The 13,686-nt window shown below is 37.3% G+C and overlaps 1 protein-coding gene across 1 annotated transcript; it reads left to right on the plus strand.

Annotated features, from left to right (window-relative positions):
• LOC109840459 lies at nucleotides 1,473–2,753 on the plus strand. The gene is made up of 2 exons (XM_020409122.1): nucleotides 1,473–1,828; nucleotides 2,314–2,753. Exons 1-2 carry the CDS (start codon nucleotides 1,744–1,746, stop codon nucleotides 2,457–2,459), a joined length of 231 nt encoding a protein of 76 aa, XP_020264711.1. The 5' UTR covers nucleotides 1,473–1,743; the 3' UTR covers nucleotides 2,460–2,753.

Genomic DNA, 13,686 nt, shown 5'->3' on the forward strand with positions numbered 1-13,686 from the left:
AAAATAAAAGAAATTTTAGTTATTTGCAAATTACGAGTAGGGGATGAGGTGAAGAAGGGGAAAAAATCAAACTTCTGAGTCATTTGTAAGATACCCCAAAAAAATAAAAGAAATTTTAGTTATTTGCAAATTACGAGTAGGGGATGAGGTGAAGAAGGGGAAAAAATCAAACTTCTGAGTCATTTGTAAGATACCCCAAAGTTCAAGAGAGTTATGCGAGATAAACAAAGTTCATGAGAGTTATGTGCAACACCCCCAAAGTTTAGGTTGGGTGTTGTGAATTTTACAATTATCCAATGCAGATATATTTTTTCTGGTAAGAGCTATTATTCCAAATTTCCATCGGATCTCTTCATTATCAAAGAAGTAGTCGAGAGACTACTATTTTATCATAATAAGTGCTCTATTATGTATTTCGTTTAAAAAATACTTGACGAATTGGATTTGTGTGCCTTTTCATTCGAAGATATTCATTCTTATTTTTCTTACTGAAGTTACAACAAGCGCCAAATTCATATCACTAACGTATAAAAAAATAATCATAGTTTCATTCTCATAAAATTCAGAAGATACACATCAAAATGTGTCTAAAGTATAACATATGTTAGATACCTATAAAGAAAGTTAATCCACATATATATGAAATTTATCTGCTACTTTATGTCACAGAAATACTCATGAATAAGGGAAATCCATATGACAAGACCAAAAATAAGTTTAGAATTCAGCGTTAGCGATTCTTAAATCTTTAATTAAAATCTAATTAGCACAAAATTATTTCTATTAGAGCTCCGGTATGGCTTATTACATTTATAACTTAAAGTGAAAAGAGAGAATCATCAATCCGTGCAAGTTAAGAGAATCATAGAGAACACACGACGTTGTTTCATGAAAATATTAACCTAATGAAATGTATTGCTTTGAAGCTTTACAAGTCATACACGTATAGAGCAGGAGGAGCCATGAAAGAAAAATCAGACTCATTGTCTTATTTGTAAAGCAATGGGACGTCAAATAAACCAAAAGCAGTGATTTCCTTGGATTATTACAACGACCATTATTTTAGATCAGGTGCATGTTTTTAAAAATTACAACGCTCAATTGTAGCTCTGTCCTTAGTTAGAATGCATCACAATCGTCCATTAGACAATCAACGATTAGGATTAAAAGTAGTGATCTATCTACTGTTTTTTAATAGTAAATATGATCCAAATTATACGTAAATGGTAGTACAAGACGATGAATTTAAAAGACAACTGTTAGGAGTAAGTATACAGGGCAACATTTCTGATGTTGTATTATTATATTTCAGTTAACAAACATAAGAAAAAAAGAAGTTACTACGGAGCGTGACCAAAATAAAATCACATGAGGGTGCTCATTTCTCGAACACCAAATACAGTACGGCCTCTTGTGGGTCCTTACGCGAGACCATAAATTAAAGGAGTCGCTGACAGAGCCAATGCGAGCGGAGAGAGATTATAGTGAGATACAGAGCACTAGGAAAAAAAAAAAGGATAGAGAAGGAGAGGCGAAGACGAGGGGGCACCATTCACGAGGAAACGTGATCTCTCTTCCTCTCGTATTCTCATCCCGATCGAGGAACGATCGACTTGGTTTCACCGCCTCGGGGGTGGACCTAAGCGACCCTTCACCTCTCCCTCGTCCTCACCCTCTCACATCACAATAGAAGCAGCAGTGGGAGATCGAGGTTCCGACACTTCGCGGTTAATTTAAGCTTTCATGATGGCGTGGTGGCGGAGGATGGTATTCCCTGTAAAGAAAGCTCTTGTCGCCGTCGCTTCCCGAGTTAAGCCCAGAAAAGACGGTAACCTTACTCCCCCTCTCTTTGGAACCGGCAACTAACTTACGAATTTCTTGCCCATTTCAGTTATAATAATCCATTTTACCATGAAAAATTGAGCATTGCATCACATAGGAATGCTGAGTACATAGACTTCTTCCGTTCAAACGTTTTTTTTTTTAATATTTACTTTTTTTTTAAGAGAAAGAAATCAATTTGAAGAGTTTTATTGCAGTTTCTAGATTACACGCTCAAATGTAGGTAGATGTACAAAACACAATATACCATAGAATGCCCAAGTGGATATAAACGCGGAACTTATCCATAACAGTATTATTACTATTGCCATTATTGTTATATTTTGTTGTCGTTATTAAGAGGTAACATCTTGGGCTAATAATTACCACAGTGAAGAGAGCACTTCTTAAATACAAACCGCCCATTTATATAAAAAAACAAACAAACTAAGAATGAGGGAAACTAATTTCAGTCTCTGTGAAATTGGGCAGGGAAAGGGATTCTAAAGCTTCACGATGACGTGCAAACTTGTGAGTACCAAGATGTGCAGATAATGTGGGAGATGTTGCAGAAGGCAGAGATGGAGCTAATGCACGCTCCGAAGAGCAAGAGCAAGAGATCCGCAGGAATAATGTAGCGTATCATAATCCTTAACCTCAATCCCGATCCTAATCCTAAATGGTGGGTTAATTACAAGTCTCAGTTAGACCCAATTGTTAGTATGTTGGAAGTATTAGCATCCATCCCCTGTTTTGTACATATTAGCCACTTTGCTTTCGGTCAACCTTTCGAAACTTGAGGGGTTGAGCAAAGGAGAAGACTATAGGTTTTGGTCCAGTAGAGTTAGTTGAGGGGATTTTGGGGGCCAATGTGATGTAGAGTTTTCTCACTCTAGTGTACTCTTTGTGTCAATAAAATTTTATTTACAATACGGATTAGTACGTTAGTAGTTCAATTTATTGATGATTCAAGTCGTGCACATTAATTATAGTTTTAAACTAAATCATGCAAATAAGGAAGTTGATAAAGCTGAGAATTAATATATGTTAGGCTTTAGGTCAAGCATGGACTTAAGTTTTGGTTCATTCTATAATAAAATTGAAAAAAAAATACATCAGAGTACTGCTTTAAGGGGCAAAATAGGTAGATTCATACCTTAACGGACGCTTGAGAGCTGGGGAAATGAACATTTGGTCCTGGTGCATAAGCTAAAGTATGCAAGAGGTGATCTCATAAAAATTTTACTGGGGCTCGTGATTTGAACAGGGCTATGGTCTTGAGCCAATTGGGTCAGATCAACCTTAGCCCGTCTCTTTGACGGGCCTCTACAGCCCAATTACTAGCTCCTTGAAAAAGGTGTGGAGAAAGAAGAAATCATCTTTACCACTGTTGAGTTGCTGCTCCTTGAAGTCTGAACTCTATCCACTGTAATAATTGAGTCCTATAACATTTTAACCGATAAGAGCTTACTTTTACAATGAGTGTTGCTAAAGGGACTCCAGAATAGGGTAGGTATCCTGCATAGGACAGGTAAGGTATCGCATTCCTGTCCTGTGATGCACTGTTTATGAATAGTACATCACGAGACATGGAGACGACTGCACTTTACTTGTTCCACTCATGATCTACTATTTTAAGGTCCCTAAGCTATTTTTTTCTCTTGCAATTCACGTATTTCTATTTTTAATGACCAAATATTATGTAACATTGTTCATGGATGGATGTCAAACGTCAATGAATATACTTGCCCCTCGCTCTCGTGTCACCAGCCCATAGCCACCCAGTCAGCAGATTAGATATCACTTTCCACTCAATAAGTACTTTAATTGACCACGTATTGTAGAATATTTAAATCTTTAACTCTATTGGCGCCTTGTGCACATTGAATTTTCTTTACTCTTATTGGGCTTGGTTTTGTATGTGGGCTTTGGTTTAGTCAGCCGTTAGCTCTATTAAGATGGTACGGCCACTCAAATTCAACACTCAACCTCCTACATTTTGTTTTGCAAAATATTTTATGTGTATTAATCATTTCCTTTAGAAATTTACCATCACCAAATGTTATCTAGAACCAAAATAAATGGTATTGGAGTTAAAAACAAGCAATTCAAGGTGCTCTATACGTAATACGCCTAAACAATTTGTGATTAATTATCAAGTCAGCAATTAGATCAGACAGAAGTCTCAAGATTTATTATTGTTGATAGAATTTTGAGATAACTTATAAAGGCAGATCAAGACAAATATATTGTTCAAAAACCAAAGTCTAGCATGCTTGAAGACCTCCTGTTATTTTCATGGAGACTGTTTAGTTGCGGGAGTTCTTTACGCTTCGGTTTATTTCTCCCTTCAAGGAAATTTCTTACAATGCAAGTCCGTTAGTTTCTTTTTAAAAAATTAAATTAAAAAAATAGTATGCAAGTATCAGAATGGTCTTGTGAGGAAGTGCAAAATATATGAACCAAATCTCAAAACGGTGGGTTGACAGAGTCAAATAAATTTTGGACAACTATATAACAAATTGACGAACAAGAGTACTCCCTTAATTCAAGATTCAATATAAAAAAATTGTGATAGCATCATCTATGTAATTAACTAATCTCTACATAATCCCTAATTCAACTGACAGCATTTATGATATATTAGGAATTTGTCTTTTTCTATAAGGGCTGTTTTCAGCTGAGTAGTGGTTTGGTTTGTTCTGCTAACAAATGGATTAGCCGGCCGAATCATTAACCAAAACCTTTGTTAAGTTTTTGATTTGTTGAGTTAATGATTCAAGTCCAATCGATTAGCTACTTACGTGGTATTTGAATCTCTTTGAGCATCCGTTTAATTCCTTGAACACGTGATGCTCAACTCCAAATATTTAACTCTCTTGCCACCCTCTCTCTAGGGTTTTGAAAACCCTAAATCTAAGTCCGTTCCGTTTTCTCTCTGAAAACGCGTAACGTTTCTCTTCCCCTCCCTCGTGATGGGGCTCTATCGGCAAGATCTGGCTGTTGCTTTCGGTTTCTCCGGCCGGTTTCTACCTTCTTTGTGCAGCAATGCCCTTCCTGTCTCGCGCCGGCAGTTTACGGCGAATTTATTTGACGAGATCTGAGTTTCGTCCCCAACCTTCGTGGCAGCCCTCGAGGTTTCTCATCGGTAATTCTCGCCGGCAAGGCTTCGGTGGGTCTCCATCGGCGATTTCCAGTGCATCCTCGTCAGTTCACACCAGTTTTCTGGCATTGTTTTTCTCCGTCATTGCTCATTCGAATTTCATTTTCGTCTCGACTCACACGAACGACATCGCCATTTCATACTTAGTAACAGTATCACCGTTTCAAGACCGTCTCTCGGTCTCAAACCAACGACATTGCCGTTTCAAGACCGTCTCTCGATCTCATATTAACGGCATCGCCATTTCATATTTAGTAACGACATCGCCGTTTCAAGACCGTCTCTCGGTCTCAAATCAACAGTATCATTGTTTCAAGACCGTATCTCGGTCTCATATTAACGGCATCGTCGTGTTTTTTTAGTAACAACATCATAGTTTCAAGATCGTCTCTCGGTTTTAAATCTACGACTTTGTCGTTTCAAGACCGTTCTCGGTCTCAAATTAACGGCATCACCGTTTCAAGCCGTTCTGTCTTGCTGTTTTGCTGATTGTTTGGGCTACTAGTGGTTATTTTTGTTCTGTTTTTGGGGGTTAGTGTGCTAGAACATGGCGAGAATTGATGATGATGGGCTGGCCGAGCTTTGTGCCAAATGCAGCTTAGATGACGAAGATGACCCTGTTTTTTTGTCAACCAAGGACCAGACAGATTCGCCTTCCCCAACAACTGTCTTCTAGGGAAGGTTTTTGGTAGGAGGATTGCTAATAGAGATGGCCTTAAGCATATCCTTAGGAGGATCTGGACTATAAATGCCCCCTTCCAGGTGGAATCTTACAGTGGAAGGAATACTTTCCTTTTCAAATTTGGTTCCGATGCAGACAGAAAAAAAGTGCTTGATGGTGGGTCGTGATGCTTTAAAAGAAACTTGCTGAATTTGATTGTTCCTCGTAGGGTTGGTGCCCAAACTTCTCTGGATTTCTCTTTAACTCTGTTCTAGGTACATGTCAAGAATGTACCACTTGTTGCGATGAACGAGAGGTGCGCTAGAGACTATGGCTCGCTTATAGGAGAACTTATAGGGATTGATTTGCGGGATAACAAGATGTGGCTGAGGATTCTCGTGGATATTACTAAGCCTCTAAAAAGAGGCATACGTGTTTGCTTTGAAGAGACCGGGGGGATTGAGAAGCTCTACCTCACTTATGAGAGTTTTCCTGACTTTTGCTTTTCATGTGGTATTATTAGTCACAAAGCTGCTGAGTGTGACAAACGAAATGTACAAGCCGATGATATTTTTATCACATCCAAAAGCAGATATGGTTCTTGGCTCAGAGAACCTCCTCCATCTTTTAAGGCCCCTGAGACTCGGTCTTCTGGAGCAACTGAAGCAGAACGTGAGGGGCAGAAACAACCATCCTCTCAGGTGGTCTCAGATGATACTCAGGTTGATGACTCAGGTGGTAGTTCTCCACTACAGATTATTCCAGTCACGGTGGGTTGTGAGACCCCTCTTGCACCCTTGGCCATGGATACCAGTGTTGGCTCTGATTTGCATGATGTTACAATTTTCACATCTACCTCAGGAAAGCGGTCTTTATCGACCTGGAAGAGGCTTGCTAGCGGGTCTGGGCAGTAGGACTCCAAACAGAATGGGAAAAGGAGCAAACGCAGAAAATATTCTCTGAAGGTTCCTCCGGGTGTACATGAGAAGAGGGCACGGTTGGAGGTTCCCGGTCTAAATTCTACTCTTGTTGAGGCGCGTGATAATCACATTTTTATTATAATTTTATACCCTCATTATTTATTCTTAATGAATAAATAATTATTTTTATCTTTAATTACAGGTTAATAAAGAATAAATCTCAAAATCTCTTCTCTCAACAAAAGTCCATGAAGAATACAAGCAAAAGGCCAAAGACAAAGCTCAAAAGCCCAAAGGAAAGAAGAAAAACTATGGCTAACAATTGGAGAAGCATGTGCATCGATGCCATCATCGATGTTGGTATCGATGCCGACGAGAGTTTGTTACGCATCTAAGGCTGAAATTTAAGGGTTTTGGATAAGAATTCAATCCAATGACTCACATTCATTGATGTTTACTATAAATAGGGGTAGAGAGTGTGGGGTTAAGGGTGTAAAAAAATTTGTAACTCTATTTGGAGAGGAGGGTTACTCTTAATTGAGAAGATCTTCTTATTTTGTAACTTTTGTTACAATCAATAAAAGCATCTTTTTTTTTACCACTTTAAATTTTTTTCACTTCGTTTAATGATGATGATGGAGATGAATATTAATTTGAAGGTTTTTTTATTTTATTGTCAATTTTCTCTTTTATTTCTTATTTCTTTTTAGTAATTTCTTTTTTATTGTTTATTCAGTTTAGATTTACATTCATGTATTGTAGAGTAGAATTATTTTCTTGTCTTTATTTTATTTTGCATTTTTAATTTGTAGAATAGATTTATTTTCTTACATAATGTAGATTTTTATTTCTTTTTATAATTTAGTTAGGTGTATTTCTTGTTCATAGTGTAAAGTTCCTTGTTCTTATTTCTTTTCTTTGTAATTAGTTCTTATTCTTTTTATTTTATTCATTATTTTTATTTCTTAAGATGTGGAACTAACTCTTGTAGGAATCTTAGAATTATATGAAATTATCTTTATTTCCTTTATATTGTATGAATTATTCTCTTATGCTTAAAATGATCATGCATAGGATAATCAATTAGAGAACTAATTGGTAGAAGAAGAGTTTGATAATCTATAATTACTATCTTGTTGTTGTTCTTATCATGAATATTAATTTTTCTTAGATGATAATTTGATAGGTTATACTTTTTTTAAATGGTTTGATAGTCTATGCTTAATAAATCTAAAGTAAAATGTGATAAAAAAGAGAATAGTTTATATTTTATAATTAATATTAGCTAGTGGATTCAATTCTAGATTTCTTATATCATTAATTGAATCCTCCATCTTTTCTTTCTTGATTTTTCCTTAGTTCTTGATTTTCTCTTATTTGTTTCATGATTTTTATTTTCTTTATTTTTCTTTCCTTATGATTTCATTTATTTTTTTTACTACATCCACTCTTGATTTCTATCACCTAAAATCTCATTTATTAACTTTACACATATTCACAACACTCCTCATATCTTTCCACAATCATAATTTTTATCACTCCTATTTTTTTCACGCACACAATATAAGAATCGATTCTAATTTTCTCCTATAAACACCTTTCTCGTGAGATCGATAACTCTTTATACTATAACTTGATTAGTTGTGCACTTACAACTTTGGTACATATCTATACCCCGATAAGTTTTTGGCATCGTTGTCGGGGAAGGTGCTTAAGTAGATTTTTATTTATTTTGGTTCTTTAACTTGTGTGTTTTCTTGTGAAGGAGACACTTAGAACTTGAAGATCAAGAATTAGAGATCGAGGATTTGAAGATTTGCTTGAGGTAAGTCTTCTATCTAGTATTTTCAATTCCACCTTCTAGTTAGTCTTCGTAATTAAAGGCAAGTAAGACTTAAAAAAAAGATTTTATTTTTATCGATCATAATAAAAATTCACCCTCCATTTGAGCAAATACTAACAAGATAATAAATTCAAACAAGAGCACCTTTTTCACTTTTGTTTGAATGTTAACCATAATAAAAAAAGATTTCCTTTTTATCATCCTTTTGTAGTCGCTTTTAATTCATAGGGTTGCATTGCATATAGTTAGTAGGAATTCACCAAAATGATTTGAGCATCTTGATTCGGCACACACTTAAAAATATTCTTAAGGGCAATACCCCCTAATCAAGATAAGATAAGGGATTTCATCACCCTTTTCTTAGCCCACAAATCATTAATTCCTCATTACACAAACCTAAGCCTCATTAAACTCATTAGACGTTGGCCCTTAAGAACTCGAGCTCAATAAGGAACAAGAAACCCCTAAGTGAATCGGTTCAAGTTTTCTTAGATTAGTTGGTGTCTAATGTAAGATTTAGGTATTGCGTAAAACGCTCTGCAAGGAACGATGTACTTAATTGATCTCTGATCACCCTCTAGTACTATCCTTACCTAGCTACTGACCGAGTAAAACTTTAATCTTTTTACTTAAAAAGTTTTTGGTTAGGAGCTGGTCTAGCTGAGTTAGGTTTAACCCTAGAGTTTAGAGTAGTTAAAAAGTGATTGCTTTTGATTTGTTTTAGTTAGGATTTTTCTTATTTCTTTTTTCTTCTCATAATCTTAAAAAAACTATTTTTTCCCTTAAAAAATTATAAAAAGAAGTTGTTTTAGTGTATGCGAACGTGGATTAGGGATAATACTCATTGTTTAATTCGTGTTGAACCAATTGAAGAAATGGCTAATCAACCAATTCTCCAAGATATGTGTTATCCCACTAGAAATATAGTCCCTTCTTGTATTAGGCTTCTCAAAGCAAATAAAATAAATTTTAAGCTTCGACCACACTACATAAACATGCTTTCCAAATTTCTCAGAAATGAAATTGAAGATGCTTATATTTTTATCTCGAAATTTGAGGAAGTATGTATTATGATTAAAATAAGAGAATTAACTAAAGATGTGATCAAACTCAGATTTATTCCATTTGCTCTCAAGGACAAAGCAAAAAAATGGTTGTATAGCTTACCCACAAATTCCATCTCAACCTAGGATGAATTTGTTACTATTTTTCTCAAGAATTTTTTCTCAATTCATAAAACGGTAAAGCTTAGAAACAACATTCAAACTTCAAAATTATCCTGGGGGAGCCATTCTGGGAGTATTTAGAGCGATTCAAATATCTTCTTATCCAATGTCCTCATCATGGTCTCGAGAAATGGCGGTTATGCCAAGTCATATATGAAGGATTGGACTATTCTTCAAAAACTTCTTTAGAATCGATATGCCAAGGGGATTTCATGAAAAAGAACGCAGACAAAGCTTTGAAATTTCTAGAAAGTCTGTCCGAGAAAACCATGCAGTGGGAACACAGTGATGACAGAGTTGCATCAGTTCCCCAACCTAAGTCTAGTGGCATTTCCTTAGAATCGAACATTGCTTTAAAGCAAAGATGACGATAATTCTACGGAGGTTAGAAGCCTTAGAAATTAAGAAACGAGCTCCAGCTCAAATTAATCACGTTTCTGCCCCAAGTTGTCATAACTGTGAGTCTCTTACCCACGTTTCAGAGGAATGTCCTCTCCTAGGAAACACTCATTCATTAGAACAGATAAAAGCTGCATTCCAGCATCCTATAAATGATCTATTTTCTCCAACCTATAATCCAGATTGGAGAAATCATCCTAATTTTGCGTGGAATCAAGGAAATTCCCCTAAAAATTAAAATTTCATTCCCGCTTCAAAGCAACAATTCCCTAGGACAAACACAATTCCGTTCAATTCACCAAACAATTTTCAACAAACTAACCTACCTTTTCCAACCCAACATCCTCATCCTCATCAGTCAACGAATCCTTCAAGTTCTGATCATGACAAATGTCTTAGTATCTTAGAAAAGGGTTTAGAGGCTATGATCAAAGCTTCTACACAAACCACCAACATGTTGACCCAGTCATCCATCACTCTAAATTCCTTCATGCAAACAACCGACAAAGTGCTCAACTCGAACACTCAAGCCATTGCCCGGTTAGAAACCTAACTTGAGTAACTATCCACTGCCGTGAGCAAGAGAGAGAGAGAGAGAGAGAGAGAGAGAGAGAGAGAGAGAGAGAGAGAGAGAGAGAGAGAGAAGAAATTTTCCAAGTCAACCTATTGCTAACCCTAAAGGCAATTGATCTAGTTCAACCCAACCAGCCCATGTGAATGCAATTCACACTTTGCGATCAGGAAAACAGATAGACAACTAAGTTAGAATACTACTGGATCAAACCTCTTCTCCAATCCAACACACCCCTTCTAATAAAGTAATTCCTTCCGATGACCAAGTAGCTAAACATGAGATTGAGCCTGATCTAGACAGGTATAGGCCCATTGCCCACTTTCCAGACAGACTCAAACCTAGGAAAAACTCTTTGCAAGTTGAGAAAATCTTAGAAACTTTTAAACATGTCAAGATCAATATCCCTCTTTTAGACGCAATTGAACAAATCCTCTCTTATGAAAAGTTCTTGAAAGTCTTATGCACTAAAAAAAAGAACCACCAATGTCTTTAAGAAAGTCTTCTTAGTTGCCAACCTCAGTGAATTTTTTTTGAAACCCATGTCGTTAAAGTATAAGGACCCTGGTTGTTCTATAATTCCATGCGTCATAGGTAATACTCACATTGATAAGGTACTTCTAGATTTGGGAGCCAGCATCAACCTCCTTACTTATTCAGTCTATCAACAGCTAGGTGTAGGAGAACTTAAACCAACAATATGCACTCTACAATTAGTCGATAGATCCGTGAAAATTCCTAAGGGAGAGGTAGAGGATGTCTTGATTATGGTTAGAGAGTTTATTTTTCCTGTTAATTTTATTATATTAAAAACACAGCCCGTTTTCAATCTCAAAAGATCCCAATCATTCTAGGAAGACTATTCTTAGCCACCTCAAATGCTTTGATCAATTGTAGGACAGGTCAGATAAAACTATCTTTTGGGAATATAACGGTTGACCTCAATATCTTCAACCTAGGAAGGCAGCCTAGTGATCCATCTGATCAACCCATGGAAGTAAACTTTATTCAGGGAATATCCAATGAGCAACAAGAGGGAGAGTGTGAGTTGGATTCATGTGTATTTGACTTAGTCTTTGAAGAGTCTTTTGAGGATGAATTATGGTTAGATCCGCTGGTCAATCATGTATCTATAGTTGGCTGGTGACAAGAACCTTCGGAGATAGAGCCCCGAGCTCAAACTTCACCCATCGGTGGAGGAACCCCCTAAGTTAGAACTCAAACATTTACCTAAAAATCTAGAGTATGCCTACTTAGGGAAAACGAGACTTTACCAGTTATCATTTCTTCTGATTTAACAACCAGTCAAAAGGAAGCCATCTTAGATATTTTAAGAGAGAATATGGAAGCCATTGGGTGGACCATAGCTGATATCAAAGAGATTAGTCCAACCATTATTCAACACTGAATCCACTTGATAGATGATGTCAAACCTACTAGAGATCCTCAACGTAGGTTAAACCTGGTAATGAAAGAAGCTGTTAGGAAAGACATTATAAAATGTCTCGATTATGGGATCATTTATTCCATTTCTTATAGTTCTTGGGTGAGTCTAGTCCAAGTTGTTCCAAAAAAATCTGGGATCATCGGGATCCAAAATGAGGCTAATGAGCTGATTCCCACTCGGATCCAAACTAGATAGTGAGTTTGCATTGACTATAGAAAACTCAACTTAGCCCCTCGAAAAGATCACTTCCCTCTTTCCTTCATTGACCAAATGTTAGAGCGCTTAGCAGGACATGAGTTCTATTGTTTTCTGGATGGATATTCATGTTACAATCAAGTCCTTATCGCTCCAGAAGATCAGGAGAAAACCACATTCACTTGCCCATATGGAACATTCGCATACCGACTGTTGATGTCAAATATCACACAGCTAATTAGAGGTATATTCGGGTGAGTATAGCTCGAGTCTTCGCGCTAACGACGAAGAGGGAGTAGATGAGAAATGGGGCTGCTTTCTTCTTCGACTTTATGCCTGATTCTTAAACTAGGATATCTGGATCCTTTGCAAAGACCAGAAGAACAAACTCATAAGAGGGCGGAGACCTATTCCCCCGTGGTACCTCCGACAGTCAAGTCAGCTAATGAGCTTGAGTGAAGTTTTAGGGAAAGTCCGATGACCATTGAGGTCCTTGTAAGGAGTATTTTGAGTTTTGATTTGTTAGTTTAATTTTACTAATATGTCAAGAAGAAGAAGTAGCCGAGAGAGCCCTTTTTTTTTGTTCTTACCCCCTCCCTCCTTTTTATAGTGGATCGCTCTTGAGGTGTTGACTCCTGGCTTTGATTTTTCACAGGAGGGCGGTTGTGGAGTGAGCAGGCTGGCTGCTAAGTCATTCTCCACTTTACAGATGCCGGTAGGCGACTGGAGGGGAAGTCACTTCTGAGTGGATAGGACGTCTCCGCATTATTCGAGAAGTGATTGATAGCGTGACAGAAGGCACGTAGGCATACTGAATCATCCATCGCTTCACAGGTGTTGGCTGATGAATGGAGGGGAAGTCACTTTGGTATAGGAGAAGACGTCTCCGCAATATCCAGGAAGTGACTTGTGAGTAAAGTATGAGCAGGCTGGCTGCTAAGTCATGAGAATTGTCAGAGTCATGGTCTTGATGGGACCAGTCAGTGTTGTATTATGGATTAGAGAGCTGGTGTATATCCAAAGGGAAACTAGGTTTGATCTTATCATCTTGGTAGAGATGCGTTAATCTTTGAGTCATCCTTGTGGTTTGTCAACTAGGTAGTCGAGGGAACTTTTGGTCGAGTAAACAGCTGAGTAAGTGGTCAGGCGGACTCTTGAGGAGTCATCTTAGTTATGAAGGGTCAAGTGATTCCGCCTTTCACGTCGACTCAGGAATGTCGATCTATCCGAATAGTTGGAATGTCATCTCGTTTTAGCTAATAACCATCTCTCGAGTCGATATGAAGATGTTAACTCGTATGGAAGGTCAGGATCATTCGTGCCAACCAATATCGCCTTTGGTGTCGACTCAGGAGAGTCGGCTTGATGAGTTGGTGGGGGTCGAGGCCTCTGTGATTGTACCTTGGGTTTATCCCTAATAAGGTACTAAGATCTTGTAAT

The sequence above is a fragment of the Asparagus officinalis genome, chromosome 5 (assembly GCF_001876935.1).
Source record: "Asparagus officinalis chromosome 5, Aspof.V1, whole genome shotgun sequence".
Classification (NCBI taxonomy): domain Eukaryota; kingdom Viridiplantae; phylum Streptophyta; class Magnoliopsida; order Asparagales; family Asparagaceae; genus Asparagus; species Asparagus officinalis.

What these genes read in the sequence shown, in the direction of transcription:
- LOC109840459 (XM_020409122.1), top strand. Translation starts at nt 1,744, where the DNA reads ATGATGGCGTGGTGGCGGAGGATGGTATTCCCTGTAAAGAAAGCTCTT. An exon ending in AGTTAAGCCCAGAAAAGACG is followed by an intron (nt 1,829 to 2,313) that starts GTAACCTTACTC and finishes GAAATTGGGCAG; the next exon opens with GGAAAGGGATTCTAAAGCTT.